General features: G+C 44.2%; 1 protein-coding gene across 2 annotated transcripts in view; it reads left to right on the top strand.

Moving 5' to 3' along the window:
* Positions 1-4,143: 4,143 nt before the first annotated feature.
* gas7b (growth arrest-specific 7b) overlaps positions 4,144-18,161 on the top strand; it is a 48,423-nt gene continuing 34,405 nt past the window's right edge. The window contains exon 1 of one of the 2 annotated variants that reach the window (XM_076759842.1): positions 4,144-4,558. In XM_076759842.1, the coding sequence (XP_076615957.1) occupies positions 4,379-4,558 (180 nt within the window). In that variant the 5' untranslated portion in view covers positions 4,144-4,378. The remainder of the gene's footprint in view (positions 4,559-18,161) is intronic. The other variant, XM_076759843.1, reaches the window with a different exon arrangement.

Genomic DNA, 18,161 nt, shown 5'->3' with positions numbered 1-18,161 from the left:
CTTTGACCACGTGCTGGGCCACTGATGTGCAGCTCCGGAGACGAGCTCAAGTGAAAGGTGTGTTCAGACAGACGTAGCTGCTGCATCAGCCAGCTGTTTGCCAATCAGAGCGCTGGCAGCTGCAGCCCTGTTTCTCAGAGCGGAGGCAAAACCTGAGTCCCTGCCCATGACGGCACCCTCGGTCTGGGAGGTCCTGACCTCAGCGAGTGGCTTTAGGTCATCCAGGAGGAGCAGTTCCCGCCACCTGCGGTACTGGAGGTGCAGTGGTCCGCTGAAGCTTGGCCAGCAGTGTCAGTCTGGAACGCGTGCTGAAGTGAGAGCCTGGTACAGAGCTGAGCTGCTCGTTGGACAGGTGGCAGAGGAAGGTTTGAACATCCTGCTCCGCTTTTGTGTGGATGATGGAGAGAAACATTTGAAGACCCTCCAATGTGACCTTTATGGTCGGAAGATAAGGAGAGAAGAAGAGTGAGGGAGTGATGTCAGAGGAGGAGCATGTGACTCACTGCATCTTTACCTTTTTGCTGGAGCCACAGTGAAAGGCGTTTCTCTCTTGTGAGCTCTTCATACTTTATATGACAAGTCAGGATTGTACTAATCATCTCAGGTCAACAATGTGCCCTTTTTGTTTTGAGTTTTATCATTTGAAACAGAGACTTTAAGTTGGAACTTCATTTGTTACTACTGTTGGCCGCACATAAGTGTTTGTACACTTTTTTATAGTTTGTTTGTTTGACTTGACTATCAATACCTCATGGATCGGAGAGATTTGTCAACCTCCCAAAACTTTGCTTTACTTCCCTTTGTGTTGAATTGTATACTTGCCTGTAGACAAGTCATTCACTGTTATTCCAAAATCAATTTTTCTTCTGGGAACTATGAATTTACAGATTCATTATAGCTGTATTTTAGCTATACATGTGCGTCAAGGTACCACAGACTAGATAAAAACCGTATATTTAAAGCTGCTGTATGTAAGAATTGAAAATCTCCCTCTCTGCTGCCACCCAGAGGTAACATTAAAGAAGGACGCTGATAGAAAATGCATGGTACCCTGGGATTGGCTCATGTTTCTACAAACAAAACTGTAATCCATTATAATAATTTGGAAAAAAACAAAACAAAACATATTTTATGCTGACTTTATGACTTTTATACATTTGTGCAACTGTTTCACTATATTACCATTAACTATGACACTGTTTAGCAAATGTTACATAGGCTTTGTATGCACTTTTACATAATGTATCAGTCACATATGTTGTATTTACCAGTTCAGCCAGAAGGAGATTTTTCTTGCCTCCGACCCTTTTGCCAGGGTTCCCTGGTACCTTTAAAATGAAGAAAGATTTTGTTATCCATGTCGTCAAATCGTTGCAGTGAGCTCTGATCTACAATGTCGCTGCGGACTCACTCCTCCAGGAAGCCTCTTCCATGCAGCAGCCAGTTCTTCATATCTCTAACATGTAAATAAACAGGAACTTGATTCCGCAGCTTCATGAGCACAAACTGCCTCATGAGCATCTTCTGCAAGACAGATCCAGCGCCGCACCAGCTGACACAGAGGCACCACACTGTGAACGACGCACCTTTGCCTTCACCTTGACGAGACTCACCTCTGCTCTTTAGCGCTGCCGCTCTCTCGCTGAGAAAGAGGACGGCTTCATGCTCTGAACCTGCGTAAGAATGAGCTCGGTGTCCATGTTGAACAGAGGTCAAACCCCTGAAGAAGAACAGGAAACACTTATTTAGATGGTCTAGTATCTGCAGAGCATGACACTTTTTCATTCACTGCGTGGCTGTTTTCAAGATGGGGCCGTGGATAACAGGGGTTGCCTGGACGTGTGGTGGTTGTTGCTGCTAGCAGTGATTTAATGATACTGCATCATTTGAATTAAGCATTCTGAACTAGCCCTCAGTGTGAGATAAGGACAATAACATTACTGAAGTAGAGCTTTTTGAATAATGGCATAAACAGTCGGTCTGTCTGATTAGATCTGGGCGTGGAGCAGTAGACCATTACATTTTAGTCAAACTGAGCAAGATTCAGAGGGAAAAAAAGTCACCAATATGCCAATTTGTCATAAAATAACTTCACTTTAAGGAGCTGCAGGCTGCTCTGATGAAGATGATGATGAAGTCTTTACATACCTGGTACAAGGACAGAGTTGCCCCAGTTGTAGTGAAGGAAGATGTGCTTTTGGCTGGTTTAACAGAGACTCTGACCTGGACTGTACCCTCAACCTTCATCTGCATCATTCTGATGCTTCCGGTCTACAAAACGCCGTCACCCTGGCGCTCGCGCTCAAAACCAAACTAATTGATTGTTGCTGTTATGCATCGTGGATGACCTTCTGTGCTTTGTCTTGTGGCCATCGGCTATAGACAAGTCTGGTTCAAATATAGACTCAGGTTAATACATATAGAATATTTCTATATATAATCATCAGTGCTAAAAAGTTTGTCCTCTGTTCTGTGTCACTTCGCCGCTGCTGCACTCATACGACGCTCAAACAGCTCCCCTCCTCCCTGCAGGCTGCCGTCTGTGGCAGAGCGCCACTGAGACGATGGGTGTGAGACTCCTCGCCTTTTATTTTGGGCTGCATTTTAGTGATTCATCGGTCCGCATTCGTCATTAGTTTTTGCTTTTCAGTCTGATTATATGCAGATTGTTGTTTACATTGATTTTAAAGGGACACACTATTGATTTTACACGCTGGGATCAGTTTACTCGTTACTGCATCAGGGAGGGTCAAATGAAAGATGCTATCAAAGTGCTTTATGGTCCTTAAATTAGAATTGTTGGCCACTGATGCCTCGCTGTATTATCTAATTATTCATTCTTTGTGTATTCTACATCTGTTTCTATGCAGTATATATCTTAAGTTTCTGTTTTTTCATTTCCATGTCACACTCAAAAAGACATTTATATGGAACTCAGACACAGCTGGGATTTATGGAATGAACTAAAACAGCAATGTCTGGTTTTATTGACTCCAAATGAAGAGAAAAAGAAAATATAGGCCTCCTAACAGCCACATTGGTAAAACTTTCCTGATGCGGCTTGAGTCATGGGTCACTGTGATATCTGCTGGCCAGGAATAAACAGTGATATGTCATAATACCAAGCAACAGAGCAAATGAGGAACTGTCAAGCTTTTGTGTGTTTTGGGGAAATTTCATGTTGAGGTCAGCTTTGGCTCTGAAAATGTTGAATCATTAGAAATGAAAGATAGAAAGTTAAGAATAAGATGCCATCGAAAAGTCTGCAGCTGTTACACAAAATGACAACAAAGGCTTTAACGATAACAGTGAATGTTTATCATACCCTTATTCTGTTATTGTTAATATTGTTGTTTGACTAAATTATATCCAATGCTTTCTCAAGATAATCCTAATCATTATCATCATTGTTGTTGCAGACCCCTCATAAAAGACTTAAAAAACAGTAACTAAATAAATAAAAATAAAATAAACGGCATAATAAATTGTAGCAGTATAAGCAGTGAGATGTGGCCATAAAAGCGAATCATAAAATGGACAAATGTCTCCACATTAAATCATCATCAGCATATAAAATGAGTGGGTGAAAAAGTAAAGAAGAGCTGGAGGGGAGTTGCAGATTTCGACAGCGCTAGTCAAGCGTACCACAATAGTAGAAAGAGCTTCCGGTAAAACCTTTCAAACTAAAACGAGGATAGTTGTATAAAAACAAAATGCCAAGCAAAATAATGGATGGGAGCTGTCAGTTTTCCCTCGTGATAATCATAATTGGGTATTCTTGTGTATAGCAGTAGTAGTATTACTTTATATTGACCAATTCGCACACTGGTGGGCAATCTACTTCGCCTCCATGACTTCCTTTGCTGAATGCTAACAATTACTGTCACTATCGCTAATAGTACTGTTAGCATTTCAATCAAAATAAATATGAACAAAAGTAAAGTTCAAAGCAAAAGTTGTTGTTGTTATTAAAAAGAACAACAACAGCAAAAGAAACGTTTTAATTACTAAAAGTCTACTGGTCTTGTCACTGGTTTACTCGCTTGTAAACGCTCTGTGCTTCAATTTTGAAATCATATTTACCCATTTCCGGTTTACCTCCGTCCTTCTGTGTGCAGCTTGACGCTGGTCTTGCAGCCTCTCACGGTGCATACAGGCTGGCAGGCGGGCTGGAGGAGCAGAGCGGAGAGGGGCGTCCTGACAGCAGGAGGAGGAGAACCTGTTCACCAACTTCACCCAAGTTTCACTCCGCTTCTTATCTCTACGAGCCTTGACCGAGACCGGCTCTAAACTCCTACTTAAAAAACCTCACTTAATTCAAAAAGTTTTTTTTTTTTTCTCCGAGGAGCGGGCGACCCTCACCGCCGCCTGGCTGACGATGTCTGGATCCTACTGCAAAAGTTTGTACCCGTTCAGCGGAGAGCAGCACCAGCAGGGACTGAGCTTCGAGGCCGGGGACATTATTAAAGTGGTCCAGGCTCTGCCCGGAGGCTGGTGGGAGGGAGAGAGGGATGGAGAAAGGGGATGGTTCCCCTCGAGTTATGTCCAGGTCCTGGAGGTAAGACTCAGCGGCTGAACACACACTTCTTACTGCTCCTCTGCGCTCCATCAAACCTTAATTGCATCTTAATTGGAGGTGATTTTGCTTCAGTGACTTTGACTTTTTGATGATTTTGTTGTTAATGAAAAACACACTTTCTTTTTTTTTTCCTTTTTAAAAAAAAAAAAAAAAAAAGTATTTTCTACTCTCTCTCTCTCTCTCTCTCTCTTTCTCTCTCTCTCTTTCTCTCTCTCTCTTTCTCTCTCTCTCTCTTTCTCTCACACACACACACACACACACACACACACACACACACACACTCACACACATTGACATGAGTGGAGGGTTCAGACCAGACACACACACACACACACTTGAGAATAAAGACAGCATTGACAGATGCACTAATGAATCGTTTTCCCGTGCTGTGCTTATCAGATTAACTCTAACTCTCCCAGCAGTCAGCTCCCCGCTGCCTGAGGCTGCACACTTCCTCATTCCACACACATTCCAGTCAAATGCTCAGGTCTCCTGTCTGTGGACATGCTGCTCGACCCCTCCCATCCCCACCCAGCCTCCCCCTCTGGCTCCTCTGCTCACTTCACACTGTTGCAACTCAGAAAAGATCTCCCCCTTCCCTCCTTTTCAAATGAATTTCTTTTGCATTTGGCCGTGCCATGGAGACGGTTGGAGTTGGTGGCAGTGTCAGCGACACCACCAAGTAAGCTGACAGTTTCTTCTAATCAGCTCGTATCCAAGAGGGACAGGCGCGGCGCCAGCGTTCTCAGCTATGGCACCAGTGCTGCCGTTTTTTGTCACGTCTTCCCCTCTGAATGTGAGAAGATATAAACAGTAACATGATTTGTGACCTGGCTGCGCCACAGCTCTGCCTCCTGCTGATTTAGATGCTGTAGGATCACGTAAACCTGTGGCAGCAGACGCTTCAAGCTCAACATCCCTTATCTTTTCTGAGACCGGTTTGAGGAATGGAGCTGCTGGGTGGGGCAGAGGCAAAGGGGTGGGGTACGGGGCAGAGAGGCTGTTCTTTAAGGCCTGGTTTCATCAACATGGTGTTGAGGTGGGGAGTAAGATGCTGAACTTTTAGAGCTTGAACTCTGGCCTCTCTGTGGTGGAGTGAAAGAGAAGTGAGCTCATGACATAGAGGTAAACCATTTGGCCAATATGACATTTCAGATTTTTATTGGCCTGTATGTCGGCCAAAGGTAAGAAGAAATTACTATAAAGAATGGATGGACTCTGTTGTCTCTGCAGTCTGTCTGCAGGAGGTTGGAGGCTGCAGCAGAAGGTGTTAAACTGACCTTTTTTGGGTCAAGCTGCTGTTTCCAAGGTGAAACTTTCTCAAATTGTTGAGACAAACAATAATAATCAGATGTGAGGGAGAAAGTCTGGGTTCTAAAAACACTGAGCTCTCAGCTGGGCGTTCAGACACGTTTTATAAAACACTGATTCGGAGTTAGATACGGCCTCAGCCCTTAAGCTAGGCTAAATGAAGCAACAACAACATGCTTATCTGATGCTGGCGTGACTTGTCACAGACTCAGTTTCGTGTGAGGGGAGGCTCTGTGGTCTGCAGGATGTTTGTGGTGCTGTGGATTCAGCTTGCCCTTCTCACCACAAACCCACCTTTCCTGTCACTTTCCTCTGCTCTCTGCTCTTGAATGGAACTAAAAATAACCAGAAAAGATGAGTGAGTGTGAGACAGAGGTGAAGTGAGGAGAGGGCCGCGGTGACTCACTGATGAGCTTTGTTGATTAGGTGTCGCTCCATCACCTTACCTGTTCTACCAGACAGCTCCATCTCTATTGAGACGCTAACTGAGACAAGTTTCCCCTCATATGCACCTAAACCGCTCTGAGGAAGTCACAGTTTGGGTTTTAGTCCTGGACTGATTGTCCTGTAGTGTGGCTGTTTCCCCTCTATTTCCAGTCTTTGTGCTAAGCTAAGCGGCTGTTGCCTTTTGCCTTAACAGACAAAGTGGAATTGACCTCATCATCTTTAGATCAGGACACGGTGTTGAAATATAAATGATTTCAAATAGTAATTCTGGCTTTTCTTATGCAAGTGAGACAAGTAAAGTGAGAGCTCTGCAGCAGAAAGCTACTGTGAAGTAGAAGAACCTTGAGTTAAGATCATTTGTCACACTGCTTTATGAGACTCGAAGTGAGAAAAAATGAATTTAAATATATGGAAGAAAAGCTGCCAAAACACCCTGCAGTTCCTCCCTGTGTATCTGTCAACATAGATACGGTCACTGTGATATGTTTTATGGTTTGGTCGAATTTGCCTGTTGGTATCAGTTTCAGTTACGCATCCTGAAACTGGAGGCTTCCCCCAGTTTCCCTTGAATGTGTCATCTGTAGGTTGTTCAAGTGGAGGGTGTAGGAAGGTGTAGAACGACTGATGGTGAAATAAAAATTTACTAATTCCTCATTCTAGTCGTTTATGCAAACCCAAAGGGGCCGTGTAAGGAAATTGCCGTCACTCCTTCAGGCTGTTGCGCAGTAACTCCATTGCATCACTTTCGTTATTGTAAATGGTCAGAAATTCAGGCAGCTGTGCATTAATCACCTAGATGGGGATTTCTATAATTGGCACAGAGAACAATGCAGTTCTGATCTGGCTCTGCTGTCATCTTCAACATCGTGGCTTTGTTCTACAAATGGCTCCATTCTTCCAAACGTAATGAATCATTCAGAACCTGTTGCTGCCTGGTGCATCATTTCTCAGAGGCCGGCGCTTGAGATTTCTGCCAATGGATCCTCCGAAAATCCTCCGTGCTGGACCTAAACTTTCGAAGGAAGACATGACAACAGTCTTCGTAACAGCAGGAAGTTCCCAAGTCTTCCCCCAACAGTCTAATTTAATCTGGTGTTAGCGTTAGCCATTGATGGCTATTACTCAGTCAGTTCTACAACTCTTATATGCTGTGATTTAGCAGGTACCATTATCCAATTGGCAAGTTACATAGATTCATCTAAAAGGAAATATCCAGTTTACTACATCGCAGGTCTTTTTGTGTGCTTCTAAGCATCATTTCACCAGCGTTGACATCGCTATAACATCAAGAGAGAAGCAGTCAGACAATCGCACAGGTCGTAAACAAGCTAACAGTCTCAGATGCAACCAAAGTGTTGGTGAAAATCTGTCATTGCACAGGAATTCTTAGCGTGCTGTGGTGGACTTAATCAGTGGTATCAGTCGTCTCGTCTCAAGAAAGCCAATGAGAGTATTTAAAAACATGTCGAAATATTCCTCTAAGTTTTAAATGTGATCTGTGCTCCATGAAAGGTTCTCTCATCCACTCCAGGAGAACGTTGTATTTGTGGGGTAATTATGACTCGTACCACCAGAGGATCTTGAGTCATAATGTCAGTGAGTCAAATCAGTGTCTGCCTCATTACCGCTCGCTGTTCGCCTAATGAGGAGGAAATGAGAAGAAAGCACCAAGAACAAAAGGTGGTTAAAGCAGTAGCTGAGAGCCAGCAGCGATGACTCGGTCGCCGCGAGTTTCTGCCTGATGACGCCGCGATGTCACCCGTGGAGGGTCTCGTCCGAAACAGACTTGAATGCTTTAATGTTCGGGAGCTTTTATCAGCCAGTGAATTGGACTGATTCATTCATGCAATCAACCGGCGAGCCCGAACAGAATTGTGAGCCTCCCTGTGGCGTTCGGAGCTGCCGTTTCCAGACAGATGTTTAAACGCTGTGGAGCTCTTGGTGACAAAGTCTGGCTCTGTGTTATTGCTCTTCTACTCCATCAGTCCATGGACTCATGTCTTATTACTGTGCTCCGTCTCTTTTCTTCACTGGGTGGGTACCTCAGTGTTCGCCCACGTCAGAGGGGATATTTGCTCACCTTATGAGCTTTTCCTGACAGAAGGATGTCTCTAGTACTCATGAAATTTTGGGACCAGGCCGGGCTCGGTCCAAGGAACAGTTCATTCCACTTTGGTATTTCCACCATTCTACAGTTTCTATTTTTTAGCAACAGCTATAAAACAAATAGGAGTTTGATTCCAAACCTTGGAGGACGGTTTGCCAGGCCAATAAATAAGCGAAGATTTATGTGCAAGGGAGGGCTGATGTCTTTGAATGCAGCAGCAGAGACTGCCACCTGGTTGCTGCTTTTCACTGCATCAACATTGGCAGGTTTCTCAAAGCCTCTTGGTATTATCCAGTAATTAGAGTCTGTATCCTGCACTGTATGATTTAATCCAAACTATGTATCAGGACTGCATTAGCTGGTAAAGATAAATGCTTGTCTGGAAGACATTAAGGTTTCTATGGAGGACCGGTCCTGCCAGGAAAAACACAAAAGAATAAGAAAAATACAGTAAGTCAAAATCCAGATTATTTTTTTTATTCGACATGTGACAAGCTAACTGAGGGTTCTGACTTAAGAGTCAGAGTTATGAGATACTAATTCATAAGGCTAACTGAGTCAGAAGTGACCGTTTAATATGGTTAAAGCAGGACTGTCAGTCTGCATTGATCTTTAAAGGATGATTCCCCGTCTGTATGAAAACTTCCCCCTCAGTTCATTGAATCCCTGCAGCCATCTGAAGGCAGCAGGACACGTGATCATAAATCTGCAGCCTCTGATGTGAGCCGTGCCGGGTCAGAGCGCAGTGCGTAGTGTTTACCTTCATTAAATCACATGCAGACGACACCGGGCTGCTGCAGAAGCACCACACACACCTCTGCACAGACATGGGACTGGTCTGTTATAACTCTGTCTTGCTGTGCATGAGGGCGGCACTGGATGACCGGAGCTCATTCATCCAACTTATTCAGCTTTATCCTTGAAATACATTACCATGCAAATGCTTCTCTGTCACCCTTTTCAATATTATATGGCAGTTTGCAACATGAGAGTAGAATTAAGACTGAAAAAGCATGATGTGATCATTCAAATGTGATTTAATTCTAATTTAAACTACCTTTGAGTACTTATTTCTATCATCATTGTACTCATTAACTGTCAGGAAAACAGATTTGTCAGTGTTCTGTGAAATTAAACACAAGATTTCTGGGTTAAGGACTGTTTGACAAAACAAGCACCTCCATATAAACATGCTGTTCATATGTAAGTGCAAGGCACCAAACCGTGTTAGGGGCCCACAGTAAAACCAGTTTAAATCACTGAACTGGTAACACACTGGGTTATAGCCTTTAACAATTGGTCAGAGGGCAGTTACACACTCTTGTTGCTCTAAGGCTGCATATCAACATGGGCAGTTAGCATGTAATAGACGCCCTGCAGCTGGTCAATTTAAAGATGATGTAATGTTGATTTTCCCTAAATTTTAATATTGGCCTCACGTTGTTATGATAGCATCATGTATTGTTTCTCTTCAGTGTGAATTACCATGTGCCATGATGTCTCTCTGTAGTCAGGGGAACTACTGTAAGCAATTTGCAATGAGCTGTAAATTATGGAGAACCACTTTGTCTCCCTAATGCCTCTCCTGATAGAGTGTCAGCTGTGTTTATTATGAAACTGTAGAGTGGAGAGCGAATTGGCCGGGTGAGGTGGGGGTGGCTTCTAGCAGAGGTTTGGATGGTGATATAGCCTGGCATAATCCCTGTCATGGAATACCGGGGGTCAGACCACTGCTGTCGAGCCTCCACTGCACAGCCAGGTGCTTCCCCTGCACGCAGGAAAACTAACAGCACCCCTCCTGTGGTGACGTCATACCGACATACAGTCATTTCTTGTCGTGGAACATCCTGATGTCGAGTGGTGAAATATGAGCTGAATGACTGTGAAGCACCCACTGTGGCTCCCCTGAAAGCACCTTGTTAACCATAGACTGTTGTTTGTTGTGACATTGAAGAAGAGGTTTGAGTTTTTCACACATCTACTCGCAGAGCTGTCATAGAGGACCGTTGGAATATAGCACCTCGATACATAGCAAAGGAGAAATGCTTTAAAAAGACTGGTGTTATGTGGCAGCAAGTCAATTTAGGGGGCTTTTAAAGTAAGTATGATTAATATAATAAGGCAAATTTGTTACCAGATTTAGGTGATGGATTCAGAGAGAGGAAAGCTTTCATCTCTTTGGCCCTAGTGTCTTAGCTATTTTGAATTATAGCTTGAAAAACATTTGCTCAGTTTAAGAGTAATTACAGTTATTTTCATCTTGGGCCTCATTTCCCCAGTTTTGTGCATTCTAATGGAATTTGGCCCAAAACTGGTGAAATACTCCTCTGTGGTGTTCTGTAAATGTCAGTTTGCTGGGATCACTAACCTGAAATATGGTTCAGAGGAAAAGAGACAAAAGGAAACTCAAAATTGATGGACCAGGTCTGTTCAGATCTGTTCAGATGTATGTTCAGCTCTTTTGGGCAAAGTAGAGCTTAGGACCTTCAGTAGCAGCACACAGTGTGGGTTAGAGTATTTACCAGTACACTGGCTCTGAGCTAATTATCATGCCTGCTAATTTGGGAGAACACCCACATGGAAGCCTGGTTTCAGTAGAGTTGGTGAGAGTATATCAAGTGTGTGCCATCTTTGATACATGGTTTGATTTTCAGTTTGCGGGCATGTCCAGAAATCATGAGGTCATGTCAGAGTAGATTGCGCCGCTCCTGTGAGGCAGCAAGGCTGTTCAAATACAGCTGCTAGTGTGCTTGATAGCTGGTGTTTGGGAGACAGATGTAATGTTTGGTTGAGGATCATGGACATGCTTAAAACAAATTTGTGTTGCCCAACCACTTCCTTAAGGTATCAGTGGTGTTCCGTATGGACACACCTGAAGGCAGGTTGAAAAGCATTCCGCCGCAAAGAGGGATTGGTCTTGATGAATCAGACTAACAGGGACAGGGATGGTCCGTCACGGTGTTTCTTGGTTGTACACTTCTTCAAAACATACTGACACCTGAAGGGTAAGAACAGACATCCAATGATACAAGAGACCCATTCCATTTCTTGTATCCATGACCTTATTCTTCAGACTCTAAGTTCATGACCACAGTTGACGGTTGACATGTATAATGATAAATTAAGGACTTCCCCTGCCTTCCTCCACCACAACAGTCCAGTACAACTCTCACGTTACTGCCGAGCTTTCTGCCTTTCGATCTGATGCTCCATTTCATCTGTTTTGCGGAGACCCTGCAATACTTTGAGTCCTTCACTTTGGGTGGCAACTCTGCTCCCAATCTGAAGGCAGCAACCCACCATTTCCTGGCAGAGTACCATGGTCCCAGACTCAGGGAGGCTGCTTCACACCCAGCTGTTAACCGCTGCAGTGCACCCTGAAGGCCACACACTCCATCATCAGTGTTAAACTGGATACTCCTGTGAGATCTTAATCTACAGCGAACGTGAGTCAGAATATTCCATGCATTAAAGCATCTGCTGCATAACCTACAACAAGCCTGGTGATTTGAGAAGAAAGGGGGCTGTATGGGACGTTTGGAGGGGGAACTCCAGATCAGGTGGTGAAGTCTGTATCAGTGGAACCACAGAAGTCTACCAGTTGATATTTCACAACAGTATATACACAGTCGTAACCACTGGCATGCATACTCAAGAATTAGGCTGCATCTGTTTCAAAGAGGTTTATGTTTTGGGGGAGGACAGTGTGCATAAAGCTTAATGTTGAACTGACTCACGTGGTTACAAGCGGGACGTCTGGAGTTGCAAAACTTTGCTTTTAGTGAAGCAGGCCAGCTTTGATAAGTCTTTGTGGTGTGGTGCTGCAATGGCTGTTGACTCGTCACAGTGACAAATGCATTGGTTTCTGTGAAGTGCTCACTGAGTCTAGTACTTGGGTGGAAAGCAGAACAGCGGATTGACATTCTGCCATATCTGATGCCAAGAACATAAGCAGGCCTGAGCAGATAAGATCTGCACAGTGTCTTCGTCGTTTGTATGGCTGAATTAGAGGCTTGGAGGGCGGACAGTGAGACGAACAAGGCTTGAGAAACGGGATGTAACAAAACAGGCTTTGTTGGCTGGTCTGACCATGCTAGCCTGCACTTGCTCACTTGAACATACATGAAACCAGCGCTGAGGCAGTGAATAGGCACCAGTGACAGTTTGTGTAGTGTGCAGTATGTATATATGACCGAGTGCATGCTTAAGCATGCATGTGCATCCCTCCTCTTCTCTGAGTGTCTGAAGTGTGTCTACATCTGGGAAAGTAGCTTCACTTGAGACTCCCACATCTGCCCAAACCAAAACAATGTCTCCCAAATAAAGATACGGTCCACAGCCCCCATCGCCCTCTTTCCTTCTCCCTGTCTCCCTCCGTCTCCCTCCAAGGACTGTTTCATTCTTTCACTCCTCCTCCATTCACTCCAGCTCACTTTTGCCATGTCTTGACGCATTCTTCTCTCTAGGTCTAGTAGTTAGCGGCTAAGCGTACGTGTGAGAAATTTCTCCCCGGCTGCATTTCTCACATGAGTTCTAAACGCCCACTGAGTGATCCCATAGGGCCCTCAACTCAGCTCCAGACCTCCTGGGAAAGAGGTTAGCAATCGCAAGTCAACAAAATACCCCTCCACTTTCTTCACATTGTCGTAATTCAGTGCAATCAGGACACACAGACATCATACATATACTGCTGCACTCAGAGCTTCTCACTCCTGTCAGCAAGAGCGGTTTATGTCCAGTTAGATGTTCAGAAATGCAAATGAAATATCCCCATATAACGTCTGATCATTGCTATTAATCACATGTAGGCTGTTTCTTCAGTATCGTAACTGTTCCAGGTGATTTCCGTCTGCACATCCATCGTTACAGTGCACTTCTAGGAACCAACTCACTCCAGTCACAACGTTATGCTTCCTGGTTATGTCATCCAATCCGTGGTGGGACAAATGGAAATCAAGTAATTGGCTTTAGCTTTTTGGAAAAACAGCAAATTCTCATCTTAAGTAGCTTGAACCTGTCTTTCTTTTGCTAGAAAAATGATCCAGTGATCCAGTGATCCAGGCAGATGTTGCATCTGTACATCAGCTCCTGTGTCACGCTGTTGATTGGGCAGCTGTGTCTCTTTTGGCGCAGACACCAGCTTCAGCGTTTGTGTGTGAACTTCCCAGCAACCCGGGCCGCGCAGATATGACAGTGTTGCCACAGAAAGGGAAGGTGGAGGTATTTATGAGGGAATAATAGGAAACAGACACTTCCCCCGTCTGTCACACCTCTGTTCCCATCCTCCTCTGACAGGGCGAGGTAGAGGAGGGGGAAAAAAAAAACCCATCACAGTATGCATGCACTGTGCACCTCGCTACTATTTTAGTAGAAACTCCAGACTGGAGATGGCCCACGCTCTGCGTCTGCATCTCATCATGAAAGAGACTTTGTGTTCGCGGCTGTGCTCTTGCTTGTGGCTGTTTACAGTTCTGCTCCAGTATGTATACAGCTGGAATTTGTTTGGTTTCTCTTCAGGACGTGCATGCCTGTATACAGTATGAAATGTCTTAACAGGGTAGCAAAGCAGACGACACACTTTCGGCAGGACAGACTAATTGCGATGAAGTGAAGACGTTATTGGGTTCGCGCTAAGAACGTCTTGCAGGTGTCCCTCGGGCCTTGTTTGAAATTTTTCATCTTAGGTAATCATTAAAGCAGAATATGATCAAGCAGTTATGTAGGGAGCTCACAGGTTGTTCATAAAGAAAGCAACATACCATCAATATCACTGGATCAGTTAAAACTGGTAAAAAAAAAATCTCATTCCTGATAGACGTGGCTGAGACTGCGATGCTCCAGCCAGTCACAGCTTGCTGTCTTTCCTGACTTGCATGATGGACACAGATGATCTGTATGATTTTCTAGGGACAGACTTCAGTCTTCCACCTGACAGCGTCAGCATCATCGCTCTGCGTTATGCACGTACTCTGTGGATCGCTGTCACAGAATGCAGAGAAGGCAAGAACATTAGGACATGCTATCACAAGGCATCCCAGGTGTTGCTTTGGTTCTCTTCTGTTATGCAAAACAGAAATATAGGACTGCTGCACGAACAAGATTTCATTGGTAACCACCTGTTCAAATCTCAAACTTACTGTAGAAGTGCAGATTTAAGATTTAAGGGTTGTCTGAACAAGTTATGTATAAATTTGTATTGTTTAAACTTGATTCTTTGAATTCTTTGACTTATGCTCATTGTTGTTCCCAACGCCCCGTGTATGTCCGGTCTGATTCCACTCTCTCATGATGTCAAATTTAGCTTATTATGCCTCTTAAAATGATGTGGTAAAACTTTGCCTTCAGGGTTGAAGGTACGTTTGTAGCCCGCAGCTACAAATTCCCATTATCCAGTGTAATCCATTGGCTTCATAGTGACTGCAAAAATGTGTCAGAGCATCCATAGGAAACACTCCTGTAGTACACTTCACTTCTCTGCCAAAACTTGCAGATAAATTACTAAATATGTGCATCACTGCAAGCAGAGCTTCAGATCTAAGAGGAAGTGACAGTGTGGGATTTATTGGCAAGGCTTCCTCAGATGTTTTGACATATTCCCAGTCGGGATCCATTGTGACTGTCACGAATCCAAGTTTTTCATCAGTATTTGATGCCGAAAACGGAGATCTAACCTGTGTATTCCTCCAGCTCGTATAAAACCCCGCTGAATAAAGAGCGTTTTATACACGGCCCCTGGTGTTGCAGTCTAGGACTGTTTCCACATCGTTAACAGCTCACGGATCAGCTCGTGTTCATGTTCAGGAACCTCTGGATGTTTCCAGCTGGAAACTGGACAGCTGCTCTGACAGACCTTGACCCCGACAGACTCTCCTCTTTCCCAAATCCAGATGTTTCCACAGGGGTCACCGGAGGTCAAGTTCACACATAGCAGCAAGATGCAATCTGTTTCACACCCATACTTGCAACTGCACCGTGCAAACCGCACTTGTACACACACACACACACACACACACACACACACACACACACACACACACTCTGTCACAAGTCAGGAGGCGCTGAGTCACTCAGGCATGTGTGAGGACAGCTACTTTAGTCCTAATCCAGTCTGTTGAAACTGTGGAGCACCGAGGCCGCGCATTGGTCCTCCTCCACACAGCCAGCGAGTGGGTGACGGGCATTTCACAATCCATGTGATCTCAGACAGCGACAGTTGCGTCTGATGACTCACCTTTTTCAGGACAATCCACGTCTGTGTAGTAACGCCGCTAACCTGCTGAAAGCTGACGACTCAGGGTTTAGTCGTTGCTCAACGGTGGAAACTGCTTTGAGTCTTCTCAGCTAAAAATAATAGTGTCTCTGACGTCAGTGGAAGAATGGACTCGATGGGGTTGTTCTGTATCTCACAGCCAGCTGAGCTTGAGATTAATTCCGTTATGCGGTGGATTTATTTAAAATAGCATCATAGTTAGTTGTAAATCCTTAAATTATGCCACAGTTTTTACTAGAAGTTAGATAATTCCCTGGGTTTGAACTTCCTTGAATGTCTGTAAGAGGGAAACGAACCAAATCTTTAACTGCAGGTCTCAGCTGTGGCTGTTAAAATCCAGGTGAAGGGCCAGCGACCAAGTTTACTACACTGTTATTCTGTGACCGACCTCAAAGCAAGGCTGGCTATTTATTTAAAGGCATTTTCCAAGGGAATTTAACAAATTATTCTTGGTTTTCCAGGCAGGGAGCCAGTGTCACTGAAATAGAGAGACCATGAGGTATTTTGTTTTCCATAATAAGAGATGCTGCCTGTGTTTGGGGATGTGTGGGAAATGCCTAGAATCTGAGAAAGAATCTGTTTATAATACCAAAACTATTTGGTTTCTTCTTTTTTAGCATCATAAACATTTCACATGTTTCAGTTGCTCTACAGCTACAGCGTTTTTGAAGCCGAGCTAACTTTGATTAAAGGAACCAAATATGACCAAAACCACTGATTAGGACTCAGCGGTTAAATGTAAAATAACTGGAATCATGTTTTTGGCTTTTACAACATGTGAAGCTTTGCATTAAAGGGCTTTACTTTTGAATTGTCTTAAATGTTAAGCACATAATCATTGAGCCTGCGAATGATGTTTTGTGCCACTTGGAGGCAACTAGCTTTAAACACAACACTGGTATATTATCACCTCGCAGCAAGCAATCGCGGATTTGCGCAGAGATTAGCCAGAGAGAACATTAGCATACACATCTGCAGATCAGCTCCACCATGTTTACTAGCAAGTGGCTAACTTTGCCTGCTGAAGTAGATCTATTAGAGATTGTTTACTCAAAAGTAGTCTCCTTGTAGTGGCTGAATGACGCTCATTTTGCTGCTAATTTTGCAAGTTTTCTGCAGGTTTGTCACTCCCAGCAACACCTTTCACGTTACACACAATCAGCTGATCCATTTGTAGTACAACAATGTGATTATAGCAGGTTTCTTTAGCTTTTTTTGTGCGAAAAAGCTCCTTTCCTTGTCCAGAAGCAGGCAAAATAATCATGAATATCACTGAAGTCATCTGGGTCAGCTGCCTTTGTACCTCAGGATGGTGTTAGCTGTCTGGGTTGTTCTATGCTGAGTGCCTGATTGCTGCCACTGCTCCTGTTTTTATGGCTGCTTTTATCTGACTTTATCTGACTCCCCGCCAGATTTCTCGCTTCGGGACCACAAAGATTGATTGATTGATTGATTTTAGTCAGAATAACACCATGTATGTATCAGCAGTACATATCGGCCCCTCACAATCAAAGAGAGTGCGCTTAAGGTGCATCACATGAAAGACTCGTCCTGCAACAGAAAAGTCCGCAGGCTAATTCAGCCTTCACAAAAAGAGCGACAGGTTTATGTTCTATTTACTATCTGATGGTGACATTTTAATTAAAGCACATTTCGCCAGCTCACAGTCTGTTGGTAAAAATAATATTGCTCCGAGACTCTTATCTTATCTTCGTGTTTCTCAAATGACTGCTGTTATGACTAACGCAGGTTGAATTAAAAGTTCGTCTTTCAGAGCGGAGTGCAGACACGTTGGGAGCGTCTGCGGAGCCCACAGACAGCAGCAGTGATTGTTGTGGTCGCTCCTCAGTCATCGCAGCCTGGGATGAGTCCTTGTGTTCTCTGCCAGGGGCCTTTCTGGCATGCTGTGAATGTGGAGCCAAAGGCAGTCTGGGGTTTAGAAGGTTAACCATCTGGAATGGTGCATTATTTAATGTTGCATATGCCGAGACAAGCTGGCTCTGAGATTCATCGCGCTTCTCGCCACCAAGGTGCTCCAAATTCTCCCGCTCGTGTTTGTTTTGTGTGTGTGTGTGACGGGGCTGTCAAACTTTTGTCAGGGAGGAGGATTTAAACCCTTGTGGCTCAGAGCACTTTTCACTCCGTCTTGAGACTCTGTGGATGTTTCAAGATACGGAACCATGTCAACAACCTGAAATGTCTTAGTGTCCAAGATTTCTGCGCATTATCAGCGTCCTTCCCACTCCCATCTGTCTTTGCCTGCTTCTGAGAACCGTTTCTGCTTAGCCCTGAGAAAACAATGCTGTGGTATCATTGCACTGATAATGAACATGTGACCAAACAACAGCGAGTCTGCAGGAAACCAACAGGAAAGTTAGCAGGAAGTGCAGAGAAAGTGCAGCGCACGCTAGCACTGATCCTGGATCTGAATCTGATGGATCTGAGAG

The sequence above is a fragment of the Chaetodon auriga genome, chromosome 20, assembly GCF_051107435.1.
Source record: "Chaetodon auriga isolate fChaAug3 chromosome 20, fChaAug3.hap1, whole genome shotgun sequence".
Taxonomy (NCBI): domain Eukaryota; kingdom Metazoa; phylum Chordata; class Actinopteri; order Chaetodontiformes; family Chaetodontidae; genus Chaetodon; species Chaetodon auriga.
The sequence above is the reverse complement of the archived record's forward strand: the minus strand, read 5'-3'. Positions and strand labels throughout refer to the sequence as shown.